Raw genomic sequence first — 20810 nt, forward strand, 5'->3', positions numbered from 1 at the left:
CCCCATCAATCTTGCAATTTGAAGAGAAAAATGTCCGTTTCCGGAAACTGGGTCAAACTGAACGGAAATAAGCGGATTTGCGGTCAAAAGAGACTTACCGACAATGGTGAGCAGCATGTTGTCCAGCAGTAAAGCGATGGCAACAATGACGAGAACGAGACGGCGGGACTCGCGGCAACGTTGCACCCAATTACCCAATCGGGTGCCGCGCAGCCAATCGTTCATCGTTGTCATGATGACGTCACTCGACCAATGATTGAACGGGCTCCAAACAATTCTGAAACAGGAAAAAAATTGAAATACTTTTTGAAACCAGCATCAGCTGTCCTCCAGCCGCCATTTTTCCATCTCCTGGAGGACAAACAAAAATTTTTTTTTTGTACACTGTTTCATTCAAACTCACATAACTCGCTTATTTTGGGGACTTTTGTATAACTTTTATACGTCTATGGATAGCCAATGAAATGACCTATCCAAAAGTGTCCTAAAGTTGGTTGGTTAATTACCAAGTTTGGCCGCTAGGGGGAGTTAAAGTTAACTCAGTTTTCGAGTGCATTTCTAGTGCACTGTTTCATTCAAACTCACATAACTCGCTTATTTAGTGGACTTTTGTATAACTTTTATACGTCTATGGATAGCCAATGAAATGACCTATCCAAAAGTGTCCCAACTTTAGTTGGTTGATTACCAAGTTTGGCCGCTAGGGGGAGTCAAAGTTAACTCAGTTTTCCTGTGCATTTCTAGTGCACTGTTTCATTGAAACTCACACAACTCGCTTATTTAGTGGACTTTTGTATAACTTTTATACGTCTATGGATAGCCAATGAAATGACCTATCCAAAAGTGTCCTAAAGTTGGTTGGTTAATTACCAAGTTTGGCCGCTAGGGGGAGTCAAAGTTAACTCAGTTTTCGTGTGCATTTCTAGTGCACTGTTTCATTCAAACTCACACAACTCGCTTATTTAGTGGACTTTTGTATAACTTTTATACGTCTATGGATAGCCAATGAAATGACCTATCCAAAAGTGTCCCAACTTTAGTTGGTTGATTACCAAGTTTGGCCGCTAGGGGGCGTCAAAATTAACTCAGTTTTCCTGTGCATTTCTAGTGCACTGTTTCATTCAAACTCACATAACTCGCTTATTTTGTGGACTTTTGTATAACTTTTATACGTCTATGGATAGCCAATGAAATTATCTATCCATAAGTGTCCTAACTTTAGTTGGTTGATTACGAAGTTTGGCCGCTAGAGGGCGTCAAAGTTAATTCAGTTTTCGAGTGCATTTTTAGTGCACTGTTTCATTCAAACTCACATAACTCGCTTATTTAGTGGACTTTTGTATAACTTTTATACGTCTATGGATAGCCAATGAAATGACCTATCCAAAAGTGTCCCAACTTTAGTTGGTTGATTACCAAGTTTGGCCGCTAGGGGGAGTCAAAGTTAACTCAGTTTTCCTGTGCATTTCTAGTGCACTGTTTCATTCAAACTCACATAACTCGCTTATTTTGGGGACTTTTGTATAACTTTTATACGTCTATGGATAGCCAATGAAATGACCTATCCAAAGGTGTCCTAGAGTTGGTTGGTTAATTACCAAGTTTGGCCGCCAGGGGGCGGCAAAGTTAACTCAGTTTTCATGTGCATTTCTAGTGGACTGTATCATTCAAACTCACATAACTCGCTTATTTAGTGGACTTTTGTATAACTTTTATACGTCTATGGATAGCCAATGAAATGACCTATCCAAAGGTGTGCTACAGTTGGTTGGTTTATTACCAAGTTTGGCCGCTAGAGGGCGTCAAACATTTTTTTTTTTGGAATTGAAATCCAACCGACTGCGCCAACGTTGCCGGCTCTAAAACACTCACTTTCCACCGCAGCAAGGACTAAAATCTCGTGTTCCAGCTTCGGTGAGTCCTTGGGGAGAGTTGCGGATCCTCTTTTAATATACTTAAGCGGCCTAAAGGCTTAGAATGGCAGAAATCAATTCCCGATTAGAAATAGTCGCCATTTTTTTTTTTTTTTTTTAATCTGCGGCAACATTGATCCGATTACTTTGGGGCCAATTTTTTACCAAAATGTGGCAACAGGGAGGGGGAATTCGATGGGGTAAAGATGAGTGTTGGAGGGGGGTTGGGGGGGGGAGGGTTGTAATTGCAGAATTACGCATTTGAGTGGGAAACCAACCGGGAATCCGCCATTTTAATGGCACTGGATGGGTTTTTGTTCGTAATTTCTCGCTTCCAAATGGATGGGAAAGACAAAAAGTCCATTTTCATCTGCCTTTGATCGGTCCCTTAAGGAAAAATGGTCTCTGACGTACGCAAACGGGCTTTGGGAACAAACTTTTTAATTTCCTGTTTCCGGTAGCCCCTTAAGGGTGCCCTTCCCCTTAAAGGATTGGCCCTTGTACACTTCCAACTTTGACGCCCCCTGGGGGCCAAACGGTTAAACCAATCACCACTAGGGGGGATATTTTTGGAAAGCCCATTTCATTAGCTATCCATCGACGTATAAAAATATATACAAAGTGTACCAAATAAGGGAGTTATTCAGGACTGTATCAAGTTAATGTTGTAGGGGTGCCGAGGAAATAAAGGGCCATAAAAAGGGGCCTAAATCCCTCGTAAATCAGTGGAAATGAGTCTCGAAGGGACGTCTAAAGTGCCCCAAATACAATCCAACTGTTGCGTTTCCAGTGCAAATTTTCAGAAAATTCCTGTGGGGAAGGGGGGTAAACCCTTCCGTTCGTCCCTTATCGTGCAGAAACACGGAAATTTCTCCCCTCAAAGGCACGTTATTTGTCACCGTTCGCTGATTTATCGATTCACCAGGACCTGTTGCTCCCGAGTTATGCAGAATCGAATTTGAATGGGTGCATCCAAAAATGTTGAACGTAGAGTGCCACCACTTTGACGACCTCTAGCGGCCAAACTTGGTAATCAACCAACTAAAGTTGGGACACTTTTGGATAGGTCATTTCATTGGCTATCCATAGACGTATAAAAGTTATACAAAAGTCCACTAAATAAGCGAGTTATGTGAGTTTGAATGAAACAGTGCACTAAAAATGCACAGGAAAACTGAGTTAACTTTGACTCCCCCTAGCGGCCAAACTTGGTAATCAACCAACTAAAGTTGGGACACTTTTGGATAGGTCATTTCATTGGCTATCCATAGACGTATAAAAGTTATACAAAAGTCCACAAAATAAGCGAGTTATGTGAGTTTGAATGAAACAGTGAACTAGAAATGCACTCGAAAACTGAGTTAACTTTGACGCCCCCTAGCGGCCAAACTTGGTAATTAACCAACTAAAGTTGGGACACTTTTGGATAGGTCATTTCATTGGCTATCCATAGACGTATAAAAGTTATACAAAAGTCCACAAAATAAGCGAGTTATGTGAGTTTGAATGAAACAGTGCACTAGAAATGTACAAAAAAACTGAGTTAACTTTGACTCCCCCTAGCGGCCAAACTTGGTAATCAACCAACTAAAGTTGGGACACTTTTGGATAGGTCATTTCATTGGCTATCCATAGACGTATAAAAGTTATACAAAAGTCCACAAAATAAGCGAGTTATGTGAGTTTGAATGAAACAGTGAACTAGAAATGCACTCGAAAACTGAGTTAACTTTGACGCCCCCTAGCGGCCAAACTTGGTAATTAACCAACTAAAGTTGGGACACTTTTGGATAGGTCATTTCATTGGCTATCCATAGACGTATAAAAGTTATACAAAAGTCCACAAAATAAGCGAGTTATGTGAGTTTGAATGAAACAGTGCACTAGAAATGCACTCGAAAACTGAGTTAACTTTGACTCCCCCTAGCGGCCAAACTTGGTAATTAACCAACTAAGGTTGGGACACTTTTGGATAGGTCATTTCATTGGCTATCCATAGACGTATAAAAGTTATACAAAAGTCCACAAAATAAGCGAGTTATGTGAGTTTGAATGAAACAGTGCACTAGAAATGTACAAAAAAACTGAGTTAACTTTGACGCCCCCTAGCGGCCAAACTTGGTTATCAACCAACTAAAGTTGGGACACTTTTGGATAGGTCATTTCATTGGCTATCCATAGACGTATAAAAGTTATACAAAAGTCCACAAAATAAGCGAGTTATGTGAGTTTGAATGAAACAGTGCACTAGAAATGCACTAAAAAAGCTGAGTTAACTTTGACTCCCCCTGGCGGCCAAACTTGGTAATCAACCAACCAACTTTAGGACACTTTTGGATAGGTCATTTCATTGGCTATCCATAGACGTATAAAAGTTATACAAAAGTCCACAAAATAAGCGAGTTATGTGAGTTTGAATGAAACAGTGCACTAGAAATACACAAAAAAAACTGAGTTAACTTTGACTCCCCCTAGCGGCCAAACTTGGTAATCAACCAACTAAAGTTGGGACACTTTTGGATAGGTCATTTCATTGGCTATCCATAGACGTATAAAAGTTATACAAAAGTCCAAAAAATAAGCGAGTTATTGTACAAAATTGATTTGTCGAAATCAAGCGGAAACTGGAAAATCAGTTTAAATTGGTACGAGCGCTAGAAAAGGGACTAAAAGGGTGCGTATAGCGCCCTTAAGGGCACAATTAGTGCTTCCATTCAAATAAATTGAGATACGAAAAGGCAGTCTCGATGTATTAACTCGTTTAGCTCGAGCAAAACGAGTTATAAGGTTATGGAGTGTCAAAGTGGTCGTTTGGTCTAATTAGGGTAATTTTACAGTTTCTCATCGAATTTAGGGCAAAATGGCTGCAACAAAAGGGTGAGAAAGCCAGGGGCCCTATTATGTTACAAAAAAAAAAAAAATATTTTATGTTTCCGAGATATTTGAAAAAAAGTTAGAAAATTCAATTGTAAATATCTCCAAAACTAGACCAGTTGGAGGGTTGAAATTTTTAAGGTTTGTTAGAGGGTTGAAAAGGCTTGAAATTTGTATTCTTGACATTTTGGCGTAAATCGCTTAGTTTGGGCGTAAAACGCCAAAAACCCAGACAACCCCCATTTCTGGACACAAGTCCCTTTAACCCTAAATAACTTCCTTATTTGGCAATTTAGGGTGAAAGTCCCAAGAATAGAAAAGATAGAGCAGAAAAAGGGCTTTCCGAAAATACCATTTAAGGGGTGGATTAGTTGCACGGTTTGGCCGCTAGAGGGCGTCCAAGAGTCCCAAAAAAAAATTAACACGGATTTAGATCGGGCGAACGTGCAGTCCGTTACAATTTTTGTGGGGTTTTTTTACGATTCGGTATGAAAAATTTTAAGCATATTTAACTCAAATATGGCAACCAGATAAGGTTGAAAAAAACTAATTGAATTATTATCACTTTTTTTCCATTATCTACGTCACGGTTTCCTTTTTAGCCTGCTAATCTAAGCATTAACCTAAATGGGCAATTTGTTAAAAAAAATTATGAATTTTGAGGTCATTTTGAACCGGAATTCGGAAATTACTAGTGGGAGATTTTTGGACAAATTTTTAGGCAAAAAAATCACTGTCATAACCTTAAAAGTGAATTTTTGGTGAAATTTCAAATTTTTATTTTTTTTTTTGAAAAAATTCCTGAATACGGCCCTTTTTTAGTGTTTGGAAAATGCAGGACCGGAGTGGGTGCAAAACGAGGGGAAAAGTGAAAAAATAATAGAGACTTACCGCAAAAGTGTAACCTAAATGGGCAATTTGTAAGAAAAAATTATGAATTTTGAGGTCATTTTCAACCAGAATTTGGAAATTACTAGTGGGGGATTTTTGGACAAATTTTTAGGTTAATAGAACAAGAAAATTAGTGTCATAACCTTAAAAGTGAATTTTTGGTGAAATTTCAAATTTTTATTTTTTTTTTGAAAAAATTCCTGAATACGGCCCTTTTTTAGTGTTTGGAAAATGCAGGACCGGAGTGGCAGCGAAACGAGGGTAAAAGTGAAAAAATATTAGAGACTTACCGCAAAAGTGTAACCTAAATAGGCAATTTGTAAGAAAAAATTATGAATTTTGAGGTCATTTTGAACCGGAATTTGGAAATTACTAGTGGGGGATTTTTGGACAAATTTTTAGGTTAATAGAACAAGAAAATTAGTGTCATAACCTAAAAAGGGAATTTTTGGTGAAATTTCAAATTTTTATTTTTTTTTTGAAAAAATTCCTGAATACGGCCCTTTTTTAGTGTTTGGAAAATGCAGGACCGGAGTGGGTGCAAAACGAGGGGTAAAATTCAAAAAATATTAGAGACTTACCGCAAAAGTGTAACCTAAATGGGCAATTTGTAAAAAAAAAAATTATGAATTTTGACGTCATTTTGAACCAGAATTTGGAAATTACTAGTGGGAGATTTTTGGAAAATTTTTTAGGTTAATAGAACAAAAAAATTAGTGTCATAACCTTAAAAGTGAATTTTTGGTGAAATTTCAAATTTTTATTTTTTTTTGAAAAAATTCCTGAATACGGCCCTTTTTTAGTGTTTGGAAAACGCAGGACCGGAGTGGGTGCAAAACGAGGGGTAAAATTCAAAAAATATTAGAGACTTACCGCAAAAGTGTAACCAAAATGGGCAATTTGTAAAAAAAAAAATTATGAATTTTGACGTCATTTTGAACCAGAATTTGGAAATTACTAGTGGGAGATTTTTGGACAAATTTTTTAGGTTAATAAGACAAAAAAATCACTGTCATAACCTAAAAAGGGAATTTTTGGTGAAATTTCAAATTTTTTTTGAAAAAATTCCTGAATACGGCCCTTTTTTAGTGTTTGGAAAACGCAGGACCGGAGTGGCAGCGAAACGAGGGTAAAAGTGAAAAAATATTAGAGACTTACCGCAAAAGTGTAACCTAAATGGGCAATTTGTAAAAAAAAAAATTATGAATTTTGACGTCATTTTGAACCAGAATTTGGAAATTACTAGTGGGGGATTTTTGGAAAAATTTTTAGGTTAATAGAACGAAAAAATTAGTGTCATAACCTAAAAAGGGAATTTTTGGTGAAATTTCAAATTTTTTTTGAAAAAATTCCTGAATACGGCCCTTTTTTAGTGTTTGGAAAACGCAGGACCGGAGTGGCAGCGAAACGAGGGTAAAAGTGAAAAAATATTAGAGACTTACCGCAAAAGTGTAACCTAAATGGGCAATTTGTAAAAAAAAAAATTATGAATTTTGACGTCATTTTGAACCAGAATTTGGAAATTACTAGTGGGAGATTTTTGGAAAATTTTTTAGGTTAATAGAACAAAAAAATTAGTGTCATAACCTAAAAAGGGAATTTTTGGTGAAATTTCAAATTTTTATTTTTTTTTTGAAAAAATTCCTGAATACGGCCCTTTTTTAGTGTTTGGAAAACGCAGGACCGGAGTGGGTGCGAAACGAGGGTAAAAGTGAAAAAATAATAGAGACTTACCGCAAAAGTGTAACCTAAATGGGCAATTTGTAAAAAAAAATTATGAATTTTGACTCCAAAATTTTTTTTGAAAAAATTCCTGAATACGGCCCTTTTTTAGTGTTTGGAAAACGCAGGACCGGAGTGGCAGCGAAACGAGGGTAAAATTCAAAAAATAATAGAGACTTACCGCAAAAGTGTAACCAAAATGGGCAATTTGTAAAAAAAAAATTATGAATTTTGACTCCAACATTTTTTTTGAAAAAATTCCTGAATACGGCCCTTTTTTAGTGTTTGGAAAACCCAGGACCGGAGTGGGTGCGAAACGAGGGTAAAAGTGAAAAAATAATAGAGACTTACCGCAAAAGTGTAACCTAAATGGGCAATTTGTAAAAAAAAAATATGAATTTTGACTCCAAAATTTTTTTTGAAAAAATTCCTAAATACGGCCCTTTTTTAGCGTTAGGAAACGCAGGACCGGAGTGGGTGCGAAACGAGGGGAAAAATTAAAAAATAATAGAGACTTACCGCAAAAGTGTAACCTAAATGGGCAATTTGTAAAAAAAAATTATGAATTTTGACTCCAAAATTTTTTTTGAAAAAATTCCTGAATACGGCCCTTTTTTAGTGTTTGGAAAACGCAGGACCGGAGTGGCAGCGAAACGAGGGTAAAAGTGAAAAAATATTAGAGACTTACCGCAAAAAGTGGCTTCGTTGGCGGTAGATTGGGTGCCGGCGGTCAACTGCCGCCGCCAGAGTCCCGCCGCCTCGCTCGTTTGCCTCTGAACTCGACGTCGTCGACGGCGTTCGTCGTCTTTTTCGCGACGCGTCCGCGCACCCGATTCGCCGCCCCCGCGGCGTAAGCGCCGCCCCCCGCCGCCTCTTTTGATTGGTCCCAAAGTCGGGCCACTTGTTGACCCAAATCCAGACAATCGAACGTCAACGTTAGTAAATTATGGCATTACACACTAAAAAAACACGTGTGTCGTGGACGGCCAATCATTGGAAAGGGGGGCGGGGCTTGGGTGACGTGGACGGGGCCGAAACGTGCATCAACTAAGGTGGGGCACCAATGAAATGCGTGGAGGGTGTGGCTAGAATTGATGTGGGTGTGTCTACGTTATTTAAGGAGCTAGAAAAAAGTGTAGAGAATGAAAGTTGTAGGGAATTTCCTCCTCTACAAGATTGTATTCGAGTGTTTTTGGCCTTAAGGGCCTCCTCAAGGAGTTACCTCCTTGAAAACAGCGAGAGATACTGCTATAATACTAAAAGCGGAGTCAAAGTTTGAACTGCCACTTTTCTCCCGGACTGTACTAGATTTTTTAATGTTTCTTATGTCATTGGATAGGAAATTTAGTGAGGATTCCAAAAATGTGCTTAGAAACATGATTCGGTCACTCCAAGTGGGTTTTAGAAGTGATTTTGTGCCTGACTGTCCTTTCAAATTGTGTTTCTGACTTTGACACCGCTTTTCTCCCTGACTGTACTCGATTTTTTAATGTTTTTTATGTCATTGGATAGGAAATTTAGTGAGGATTCCAAAAATGTGCTTAAAACTGTCATTTTCTCACTCCAAGTGGGTTTTACAAGCGGTTTTGTCCCTGACTGTCCTTTCAAACTGTGTTTCTGACAGTTCAAACTTTGACACCACTTTTCTCCCTGACTGTACTCGATTTTTTAATGTTTCTTATGTCATTGGATAGGAAATTTAGTGAGGATTCCAAAAATGTGCTTAGAAACATGATTCGGTCACTCCAAGTGGGTTTTACAAGTGATTTTGTCCCTGACTGTCCTTTCAAACTGTGTTTCTGACAGTTCAAACTTTGACACCGCTTTTCTCCCTGACTGTACTCAATTTTTTAATGTTTCTGATGGCATTAGATAGGAAATTTAGTGAGGATTCCAAAAATGTGCTTAAAACTGTCATTTTGTTACTCCAAGTGGGTTTTACATGCGATTTTGTCCCTGACTGTCCTTTCAAACTGTGTTTCTGACAGTTCAAACTTTGACACCGCTTTTCTCTCTGACTGTACTCGATTTTTTAATGTTTCTTATGTCATTGGATAGGAAATTTAGTGAGGATTCCAAAAATGTGCTTAAAATTGTCATTTTCTCACTCCAAGTGGGTTTTACAGGCGATTTTGTCCCTGACTGTCCTTTCAAACTGTGTTTCTGACAGTTCAAACTTTGACACCGCTTTTCTCCCTGAATGTACTAGATTTTTTAATGTTTTTTTATGTCATTGGATAGGAAATTTAGTAAGGATTCCAAAAATGTGCTTAAAACTGTCATTTTCCCACTCCAAGTGGGTTTTACAAGCGATTTTCTCCCTGACTGTCCTTTCAAATTGTATTTCTGATAGTTCAAACTTTGACACCACTTTTCTCCCTGACTGTACTAGATTTTTTAATGTTTCTTATGTCATTGGATAGGAAATTTAGTGAGGATTCCAAAAATGTGCTTAAAATTGTCATTTTCTCACTCCAAGTGGGTTTTACAGGCGATTTTGTCCCTGACTGTCCTTTCAAACTGTGTTTGTGACAGTTCAAACTTTGACACCGCTTTTCTCCCTGAATGTACTAGATTTTTTAATGTTTTTTATGTCATTGGATAGGAAATTTAGTGAGGATTCCAAAAATGTGCTTAAAACTGTCATTTTCTGACTCCAAGTGGGTTTTACAGGCGATTTTGTCCCTGACTGTCCTTTCAAACTGTGTTTCTGACACTTTAAACTTTGACACTACTTTTCTCCCTGACTGTACCAGATTTTTTAATATTTCTTGTGTCATTGGATAGGAAATTTAGTGAGGATTCCAAAAATGTGCTTAGAAACATGATTCGGTCACTCCAAGTGGGTTTTACAAGCGATTTTGTCCCTGACTGTCCTTTCAAACTGTGTTTCTGACAGTTCAATTTTTGACACCGCTTTTCTCCCTGACTGTACTAGATTTTTTAATAATTTTTTTATGTTATTAGATAGGAAATTTAATGAGAATTCTAAAAATGTGCTTAAAAATGTGATTAACCCACTCCAAGTGGGTTTTACTTGCCATTTTTGTTCCTGACTGTCCCTGTAATCTAAAACGGTAAAAATTACAAAAAAAAATGCAAGAACCCAAAAATTAGTTTAAATAAAAACAATTTCTTTTTAGGTTAGAAAGTTAAAAAAATTGAAAAATCAAAAAAAAATTTTTTAGGTTAGAAAGCCTAAATAAAAAAAAAATAAAAAATTAAATTAGTATTTTTTTTATTATTTATTTTTCAATTAGTTTTAATAAAATTAGGTTAGGTTAGATGTAAATTTGTTTAGGTTAGGTTAGGATCAAAAAACATTAGACAGAGAATAAAAAAAAAAAAAAAAAACATTTTTTCGGTTAGAAAACTTGAATAAAAAAAAAAAAAATTAAATTATTTTTTTTTTTATTATTTATTTTTCAATTAGTTTTAATAAAATTAGGTTAGGTTAGATGTAAATTTGTTTAGGTTAGGTTAGAATCAAAAAACATTAGACAGTGAACCAAAAAAAAAAAAATTACAAAAAAAAAAAATTAAATTAGTATTTTTTTTATTATTTATTATTTTTCAATTAGTTTTAATAAAATTAGGTTAGGTTAGATGTAAATTTGTTTAGGTTAGGTTAGAATCAAAAAACATTAGACAGTGAACCAAAAAAAAAAAAATTACAAAAAAAAAAAATTAAATTAGTATTTTTTTTATTATTTATTTTTCAATTAGTTTTAATAAAATTAGGTTAGGTTAGGTTAGGTTAGGATCAAAAAACATTAGACAGCGAATCAAAAAAAAAAAAAAAAAATTGTATTCTTTTTATTATTTATTTTTATTTTAAATAAATTAAAATTTAATTTTTTTTTCTTTTAAATTAGCATTTTTTAGGTTAGAAAAGTAAAAAAAAAATTAAATTAGTTGACAACTGGTCAAATTACACGTCATCGTGACGTCAAAAACGCTCTGCTCCTTCCATGGAGGGTGAAAACAAATGCAAAGCCACAACTTGAAGGCCCTCTAGCGGGCGGACCGGTTTGAAAAATGCGAACAAAAGACGAACGAATTAAGTGAAACGAGTGGAAATCTAACAATATTAACTCGAGACTTTCGAGAAATTCATATCTTACCGGGGTGCTCGTTAGACACGACTTCCTGGATTGGCTTCTATCACTTTGCAGCACGACGTCGTTATCTTTTCGCTCTTCTTTAAAGTGTTTCTCCATTTTTTTGCCGGGATCCTCATTATTACTCAGTTTCACCGGTTCGACGCGATTTTACGACTCGAATTTTGGTTTTTTTTTGCCGGCCTGTCGGTGCGATAGTAGGCAACACAGTTTGAAAGGACAGTCAGGGAGAAAATCGCGTGTAAAACCCACTTGGAGTGGGAAAATGACAGTTTTAAGCACATTTTTGGAATCCTCACGAAATTTCCTATCCAATGACATAAGAAACATTAAAAAATCTAGTACAGTCAGGGAGAAAATTGGTGTCAAAGTTTGAACTGTCAGAAACACAATTTGAAAGGACAGTCAAGTACAAAATTGCTTGTAAAACCCACTTGAAGTGAGAAAATGACAGTTTTAAGCACATTTTTGGAATCCTCACTAAATTTCCTATCTAGTGACATAAAAAAACACCAGGAAATTGAGTACAGTCAGGGAGAAAAGCGGTGTCAAAGTTTGAACTGTCAGAAAGATAGTTTGTAAGGACAGTCAGGCACAAAATCGCTTGTAAAACCCACTTGGAGTGGGAAAATGACAGTTTTGAGCACATTTTTGGAATCCTCACTAAATTTCCTATCTAGTGACATAAAAAAACACCAGGAAATTGAGTACAGTCAGGGAGAAAAGCGGTGTCAAAGTTTGAACTGTCAGAAAGATAGTTTGTAAGGACAGTCAGGCACAAAATCGCTTGTAAAACCCACTTGGAGTGGGAAAATGACAGTTTTGAGCACATTTTTGGAATCCTCACTAAATTTCCTATCCAATGACATAAGAAACATTAAAAAATCGAGTACAGTCAGGGAGAAAAGCGGTGTCAAAGTTTGAACTGTCAGAAACACAATTTAAAAGGACAGTCAGGGACAAAATCACCTGTAAAACCCACTTAGAGTGGGAAAATGACAGTTTTAAGCACATTTTTGGAATCCTCACTAAATTTCCTATCCAATGACATAAGAAACATTAAAAAATCTAGTACAGTCAGGGAGAAAAGCGGTGTCAAAGATTGAACTGTCAGAAACACAATTAGAAAGGACAGTCAGAGACAAAATCGCTTGTAAAACCCACTTGGAGTGAGAAAATGACAGTTTTAAGCACATTTTTAGAATTCTCACTAAATTTCCTATCCAATGACATAAGAAACATTAAAAAATCGAGTACAGTCAGGGAGAAAAGTTGCGTCAAAGTTTGAATTGTCAGAAACACAATTTGAATGGACAGTCAAGGATAAAATTGCTTGTAAAACCCACTTGGAGTGGGAAAATAACAATTTTAAGCACATTTTTGGAATCCTCACTAAATTTCCTATCCAATAACATAAGAAACATTAAAAAATCTAGTACAGTCAGGGAGAAAAGTGGTGTCAAAGATTGAACTGTCAGAAACACAATTTGAAAGGACAGTCAAGTACAAAATTGCTTGTAAAACCCACTTGAAGTGAGAAAATGACAGTTTTAAGCACATTTTTGGAATCCTCACTAAATTTCCTATCCAATGACATAAGAAACATTAAAAAATCGAGTACAGTCAGGGAGAAAAGCGGTGTCAAAGTTTGAACTGTCAGAAACACAATTTAAAAGGACAGTCAGGGACAAAATCACCTGTAAAACCCACTTAGAGTGGGAAAATGACAGTTTTAAGCACATTTTTGGAATCCTCACTAAATTTCCTATCCAATGACATAAGAAACATTAAAAAATCTAGTACAGTCAGGGAGAAAAGCGGTGTCAAAGATTGAACTGTCAGAAACACAATTAGAAAGGACAGTCAGAGACAAAATCGCTTGTAAAACCCACTTGGAGTGAGAAAATGACAGTTTTAAGCACATTTTTAGAATTCTCACTAAATTTCCTATCCAATGACATAAGAAACATTAAAAAATCGAGTACAGTCAGGGAGAAAAGTTGCGTCAAAGTTTGAATTGTCAGAAACACAATTTGAATGGACAGTCAAGGATAAAATTGCTTGTAAAACCCACTTGGAGTGGGAAAATAACAATTTTAAGCACATTTTTGGAATCCTCACTAAATTTCCTATCCAATAACATAAGAAACATTAAAAAATCGAGTACAGTAAGGGAAAAAAGTAGTGTCAAAGTTTGAATTGTCAGAAACACAGTTTGAAAGGACAGTCAGGGACAAAATCGCTTGTAAAACCCACTTGGAGTGAGAAAATGACAGTTTTAAGCACATTTTTGGAATCCTCACTAAATTTCCTATCCAATGACATAAGAAACATTAAAAAATCTAGTACAGTCAGGGAGAATAGTAGTGTCAAAATTTGAACTGTCAGAAACACAATTTGAAAGGACAGTCATGCAGAAAATCGCTTGTAAAACCCACTTGGAGTGAGAAAATGACAGTTTTAAGCACATTTTTGGAATCCTCACTAAATTTCCTATCTAGTGACATAAAAAAACACCAGGAAATTGAGTACAGTCAGGGAGAAAAGCGGTGTCAAAGTTTGAACTGTCAGAAAGATAGTTTGTAAGGACAGTCAGGCACAAAATCGCTTGTAAAACCCACTTGGAGTGGGAAAATGGCAGTTTTAAGCACATTTTTGGAATCCTCACTAAATTTCCTGTCTAATGACATAAGAAATATAAAAAAATCGAGTACAGTCAGGGAGAAAAGCGGTGTCAAAGTTTGAATTGTCAGAAACACAATTTGAATGGACAGTCAAGGATAAAATTGCTTGTAAAACCCACTTGGAGTGGGAAAATGACAATTTTAAGCACATTTTTGGAATCCTCACTAAATTTCCTATCCAATGACATAAGAAACATTAAAAAATCGAGTACAGTCAGGGAGAAAAGCGGTGTCAAAGTTTAAACTGTCAGAAACACAATTTGAAAGGACAGTCAGAGACAAAATCGCTTGTAAAACTCACTTGGAGTGACCGAATCATGTTTCTAAGCACATTTTTGGAATCCTCACTAAATTTCCTGTCTAATGACATAAAAAATCATTTAAAAATCTAGTACAGTCAGGGAGAAAAACGGTATCAAAGTTTGAACTGTCAGAAACACAGTTTGAAAGGACAGTCAGGGACAAAATCGCTTGTAAAACCCACTTGGAGTGGGAAAATGACAGTTTTAAACACATTTTTGGAATCCTCACTAAATTTCCTGTCCAATGACATAAGAAACATTAAAAAATCGAGTACAGTCAGGGAGAAAAGCGGTGTCAAAGTTTGAACTGTCAGAAACACAATTTGAAAGGAGAGTCAGGGACAAAATTGCTTGTAAAACCCACTTGGAGTGGGAAAATGACAGTTTTAAACACATTTTTGGAATCCTCACTAAATTTCCTGTCCAATGACATAAGAAACATTAAAAAATCTAGTACAGTCAGGGAGAAAAGCAGTGTCAAAGTTTGAACTGTCAGAAACACAATTTGAAAAGACAGTCAAGTACAAAATTGCTTGTAAAACCCACTTGGAGTGGAAAAATGACAGTTTTAAACACATTTTTGGAATCCTCACTAAATTTCCTATCCAATGACATAAAAAACATTAAAACATCGAGTACAGTCAGGGAGAAAAGCGGTGTCAAGTGAAGGAAAAACCAGAACAGTTAGATGGTTCAGAGTTAATTGATCTTATTCGATTTGGAAAAGTAAAAGAAGTCGCTTTTCCAATTTCGTGATGGCGAGTCCTTCTCCGGCAAATTGCCGAAGGGACGGAATAAATTCAAAAGAAGGGGGAGGGGGGGTGGGGGGTCGGCAATGAAGAGCCCTACACAGTCAGGTGGTTGTGTCTGCTCTCTTGACGCGCTTTCCAACCAAATTGCACCAATTTTCCCACCACAATTGATTTCGTTTTGATAGGGGAAGGGGGGGTGGTAAGGGTTGAAAGCCGGGCGAATAAATTTTTCTCATTTTTAGTGCAAATTGCTGCGATTCGAAGCAAATCGATCGTGAATGACGTTGAAATTGTCAAAAAAATAGTGATGGGTGAATTACAAATACTGTGTTTTTGACAGTTCAAATTTTGACGCTACTTTTCTCCCTGACTGTACTCGATTTTTTAATGTTTCTTATGTCATTGGATAGGAAATTTAGTGAGGATTCCAAAAATGTGCTTAAAACTGTCATTTTCCCACTCCAAGTGGGTTTTACAAGCGATTTTGTCCCTGACTGTCCTTTCAAATTGTGTTTCTGACAGTTTAAACTTTGACACCACTTTTCTCCCTGACTGTACTCGATTTTTTAATGTTTCTTATGTCATTGGATAGGAAATTTAGTGAGGATTCCAAAAATGTGCTTAAAACTGTCATTTTCCCACTCCAAGTGGGTTTTACAAGCGATTTTGTCCCTGACTGTCCTTTCAAATTGTGTTTCTGACAGTTTAAACTTTGACACCACTTTTCTCCCTGACTGTACTCGATTTTTTAATGTTTCTTATGTCATTGGATAGGAAATTTAGTGAGGATTCCAAAAATGTGCTTAAAACTGTCATTTTCCCACTCCAAGTGGGTTTTACAAGCGATTTTGTCCCTGACTGTCCTTTCAAATTGTGTTTCTGACAGTTTAAACTTTGACACCACTTTTCTCCCTGACTGTACTCGATTTTTTAATGTTTCTTATGTCATTGGATAGGAAATTTAATGAGGATTCCAAAAATGTGCTTAAAACTGTCATTTTCCCCCTCCAAGTGGGTTTTACAAGCGATTTTGTACTTGACTGTCCTTTCAAATTGTGTTTCTGACAGTTTAAACTTTGACACCACTTTTCTCCCTGACTGTACTCGATTTTTAACGTTTCTTATGTCATTGGATAGGAAATTTAGTGAGGATGCCAAAAATGTGCTTAAAACTGTCATTTTCCCACTCCAAGTGGGTTTTACAGGTGATTTTATCTCAGACTGTCCTTTCAAACTGTGTTTCTGACAGTTCAAACTTTGACACTACTTTTCTCCCTGACTGTACTCGATTTTTTAATGTTTCTTATGTCATTGGATAGGAAATTTAGTGAGGATTCCAAAAATGTGCTTAAAACTGTCATTTTCCCACTCCAAGTGGGTTTTACAATCAATTTTGTACTTGACTGTCCTTTCAAATTGTGTTTCTGACAGTTCAAATTTTGACACCGCTTTTCTCCCTGACTGTACTCGATTTTTTAGTGTTTCTTATGTCATTGGATAGGAAATTTAGTGAGGATTCCAAAAATGTGCTTGAAACTGTCATTTTCCCACTCCAAGTGGGTTTTACAATCAATTTTGTACTTGACTGTCCTTTCAAATTGTGTTTCTGACAGTTCAAATTTTGACACCGCTTTTCTCCCTGACTGTACTCGATTTTTTAGTGTTTCTTATGTCATTGGATAGGAAATTTAGTGAGGATTCCAAAAATGTGCTTGAAACTGTCATTTTCCCACTCCAAGTGGGTTTTACAATCAATTTTGTACTTGACTGTCCTTTCAAATTGTGTTTCTGACAGTTTAAACTTTGACACCACTTTTCTCCCTGACTGTACTCGATTTTTTAATGTTTCTTATGTCATTGGATAGGAAATTTAATGAGGATTCCAAAAATGTGCTTAAAACTGTCATTTTCCCACTCCAAGTGGGTTTTACAATCAATTTTGTACTTGACTGTCCTTTCAAATTGTGTTTCTGACTTTGACACCGCTTTTCTCCCTGACTGTACTCGATTTTTTAGTGTTTCTTATGTCATTGGATAGGAAATTTAGTGAGGATTCCAAAAATGTGCTTGAAACTGTCATTTTCCCACTCCAAGTGGGTTTTACAATCAATTTTGTACTTGACTGTCCTTTCAAATTGTGTTTCTGACAGTTCAAATTTTGACACCGCTTTTCTCCCTGACTGTACTCGATTTTTTAGTGTTTCTTATGTCATTGGATAGGAAATTTAGTGAGGATTCCAAAAATGTGCTTGAAACTGTCATTTTCCCACTCCAAGTGGGTTTTACAATCAATTTTGTACTTGACTGTCCTTTCAAATTGTGTTTCTGACAGTTCAAATTTTGACACCGCTTTTCTCCCTGACTGTACTCGATTTTTTAATGTTTCTTATGTCATTGGATAGGAAATTTAGTGAGGATTCCAAAAATGTGCTTAAAACTGTCATTTTCCCACTCCAAGTGGGTTTTACAAGCGATTTTGTACTTGACTGTCCTTTCAAATTGTGTTTCTGACTTTGACACCGCTTTTCTCCCTGACTGTACTCGATTTTTTAACGCTTCTTATGTCATTGGATAGGAAATTTAGTGAGGATTCCAAAAATGTGCTTAAAACTGTCATTTTCCCACTCCAAGTGGGTTTTACAGGCGATTTTGTCCCTGACTGTCCTTTCAAATTGTGTTTCTGACTTTGACACCGCTTTTCTCCCTGACTGTACCAGATTTTTTAATGTTTTTTTATGTCATTGGATAGGAAATTTAGTGAGGATTCCAAAAATGTGCTTAAAATTGTCATTTTCTCACTCCAAGTGAGTTTTACAGACGATTTTGTCCCTGACTGTCCTTTCAAATTGTGTTTCTGACAGTTCAAACTTTGATACCGCTTTTCTCCCTGACTGTACTCGATTTTTTAATGTTTCTTATGTCATTGGATAGGAAATTTAATGAGGATTCCAAAAATGTGCTTAAAACTGTCATTTTCCCACTCCAAGTGGGTTTTACAAGCGATTTTGTGCCTGACTGTCCTTACAAACTGTCTTTCTGACAGTTCAAACTTTGACACCGCTTTTCTCCCTGACTGTACTCGATTTTTTAATGTTTCTTATGTCATTGGATAGGAAATTTAGTGAGGATTCCAAAAATGTGCTTAAAACTGTCATTTTCCCACTCCAAGTGGGTTTTACAAGCGATTTTGTCCCTGACTGTCCTTTCAAATTGTGTTTCTGACAGTTCAAACTTTGACACCGCTTTTCTCCCTGACTGTACTCGATTTTTTAATGTTTCTTATGTCATTGGATAGGAAATTTAATGAGGATTCCAAAAATGTGCTTAAAACTGTCATTTTCCCACTCCAAGTGGGTTTTACAAGCGATTTTGTGCCTGACTGTCCTTACAAACTGTCTTTCTGACAGTTCAAACTTTGACACCGCTTTTCTCCCTGACTGTACTCGATTTTTTAATGTTTCTTATGTCATTGGATAGGAAATTTAGTGAGGATTCCAAAAATGTGCTTAAAACTGTCATTTTCCCACTCCAAGTGGGTTTTACAAGCGATTTTGTACTTGACTGTCCTTTCAAATTGTGTTTCTGACTTTGACACCGCTTTTCTCCCTGACTGTACTCGATTTTTTAATATTTCTTATGTCATTGGATAGGAAATTTAGTGAGGATGCCAAAAATGTGCTTAAAACTGTCATTTTCCCACTCCAAGTGGGTTTTACAGGTGATTTTGTCCCTGACTGTCCTTTTAAATTGTGTTTCTGACAGTTCAAACTTTGACACTACTTTTCTCCTTGACTGTACTCAATTTTTTAATGTTTCTTATGTCATTGGATAGGAAATTTAGTGAGGATTCCAAAAATGTGCTTAAAACTGTCATTTTGTCACTCCAAGTGGGTTTTACAAGCGATTTTGTCGCTGACTGTCCTTTCAAATTGGGTTTCTGACAGTTCAAATTTTGACACCGCTTTTCTCCCTGACTGTACTAGATTTTTTAATGTTTCTTATGTCATTTGACAGGAAATTTAATGAGGATTCCAAAAATGTGCTTAAAACTGTCATTTTCCCACTCCAAGTGGGTTTTACAAGCAATTTTGTACTTGACTGTCCTTTCAAATTGTGTTTCTGACAGTTCAAACTTTGACACTACTTTTCTCCCTGACTATACTCAATTTTTTATTGTTTCTTATGTCATTGGATAGGAAATTTAGTGAGGATTCCAAAAATGTGCTTAAAACTGTCATTTTCCCACTCCAAGTGGGTTTTACAAGCGATTTTGTCCCTGACTGTCCTTTCAAATTGTGTTTCTGACAGTTCAAACTTTGACACCGCTTTTCTCCCTGACTGTACTCGATTTTTTAATGTTTCTTATGTCATTGGATAGGAAATTTAGTGAGGATTCCAAAAATGTGCTTAAAACTGTCATTTTCCCACTCCAAGTGGGTTTTACAAGCGATTTTGTACTTGACTGTCCTTTCAAATTGTGTTTCTGACTTTGACACCGCTTTTCTCCCTGACTGTACTCGATTTTTTAATATTTCTTATGTCATTGGATAGGAAATTTAGTGAGGATGCCAAAAATGTGCTTAAAACTGTCATTTTCCCACTCCAAGTGGGTTTTACAGGTGATTTTGTCCCTGACTGTCCTTTTAAATTGTGTTTCTGACAGTTCAAACTTTGACACTACTTTTCTCCTTGACTGTACTCAATTTTTTAATGTTTCTTATGTCATTGGATAGGAAATTTAGTGAGGATTCCAAAAATGTGCTTAAAACTGTCATTTTGTCACTCCAAGTGGGTTTTACAAGCGATTTTGTCGCTGACTGTCCTTTCAAATTGGGTTTCTGACAGTTCAAATTTTGACACCGCTTTTCTCCCTGACTGTACTAGATTTTTTAATGTTTCTTATGTCATTTGACAGGAAATTTAATGAGGATTCCAAAAATGTGCTTAAAACTGTCATTTTCCCACTCCAAGTGGGTTTTACAAGCAATTTTGTACTTGACTGTCCTTTCAAATTGTGTTTCTGACAGTTCAAACTTTGACACTACTTTTCTCCCTGACTATACTCAATTTTTTATTGTTTCTTATGTCATTGGATGGGAAATTTAGTGAGGATTCCAAAAATGTACTTAAAACTGTCATTTTCCCCCTCCAAGTGGGTTTTACAAGCAATTTTGTCCCTGACTGTCCTTTCAAACTGTGTTTCTGACAGTTCAATCTTTGACACCGCTTTTCTCCCTGACTGTACTCGGTTTTTTAGTGTTTCTTATGTCATTGGATAGGAAATTTAGTGAGGATTCCAAAAATGTGCTTAAAACTGTCATTTTCCCACTCCAAGTGGGTTTTACTACCGATTTTGTACTTGACTGTCCTTTCAAATGGTGTTTCTGACAGTTCAAACTTTGACACCACTTTTCTCCCTGACTGTACTCGATTTTTTAATGTTTCTTATGTCATTGGATAGGAAATTTAATGAGGATTCCAAAAATGTGCTTAAAACTGTCATTTTCCCACTCCAAGTGGGTTTTACAAGCAATTTTGTACTTGACTGTCC

At 36.3% G+C, this 20810-nt stretch overlaps 2 protein-coding genes across 6 annotated transcripts in view; one reads left to right on the forward strand and one right to left on the reverse strand.

Moving 5' to 3' along the window:
• The window catches only part of Vmat (Vesicular monoamine transporter), a 27569-nt gene extending 19347 nt beyond the window's left edge, over nucleotides 1-8222 (reverse strand). For all 4 annotated transcript variants that reach the window (XR_014180779.1, XM_081993355.1, XM_081993354.1 and 1 more), the window contains exons 1-2: nucleotides 8089-8222; nucleotides 99-277 (exon numbers count right to left, since the gene is read on the reverse strand). Coding sequence is in view for 3 of the 4 variants with exons in the window: in XM_081993355.1 (XP_081849481.1) it covers nucleotides 99-234 (136 nt within the window). In the remaining variant the exon portion in view is untranslated. The remainder of the gene's footprint in view (nucleotides 1-98; nucleotides 278-8088) is intronic.
• Polr3B (RNA polymerase III subunit RpIII128) overlaps nucleotides 1-20810 on the forward strand; it is a 124207-nt gene that overhangs the window by 24755 nt on the left and 78642 nt on the right. The gene's annotated exons all lie outside the window — the stretch shown is intronic.

Source organism: Ips typographus, linkage group LG15, assembly GCF_016097725.1.
Source record: "Ips typographus isolate SLU linkage group LG15, UJ_Ityp_2.0, whole genome shotgun sequence".
NCBI lineage: Eukaryota > Metazoa > Arthropoda > Insecta > Coleoptera > Curculionidae > Ips > Ips typographus.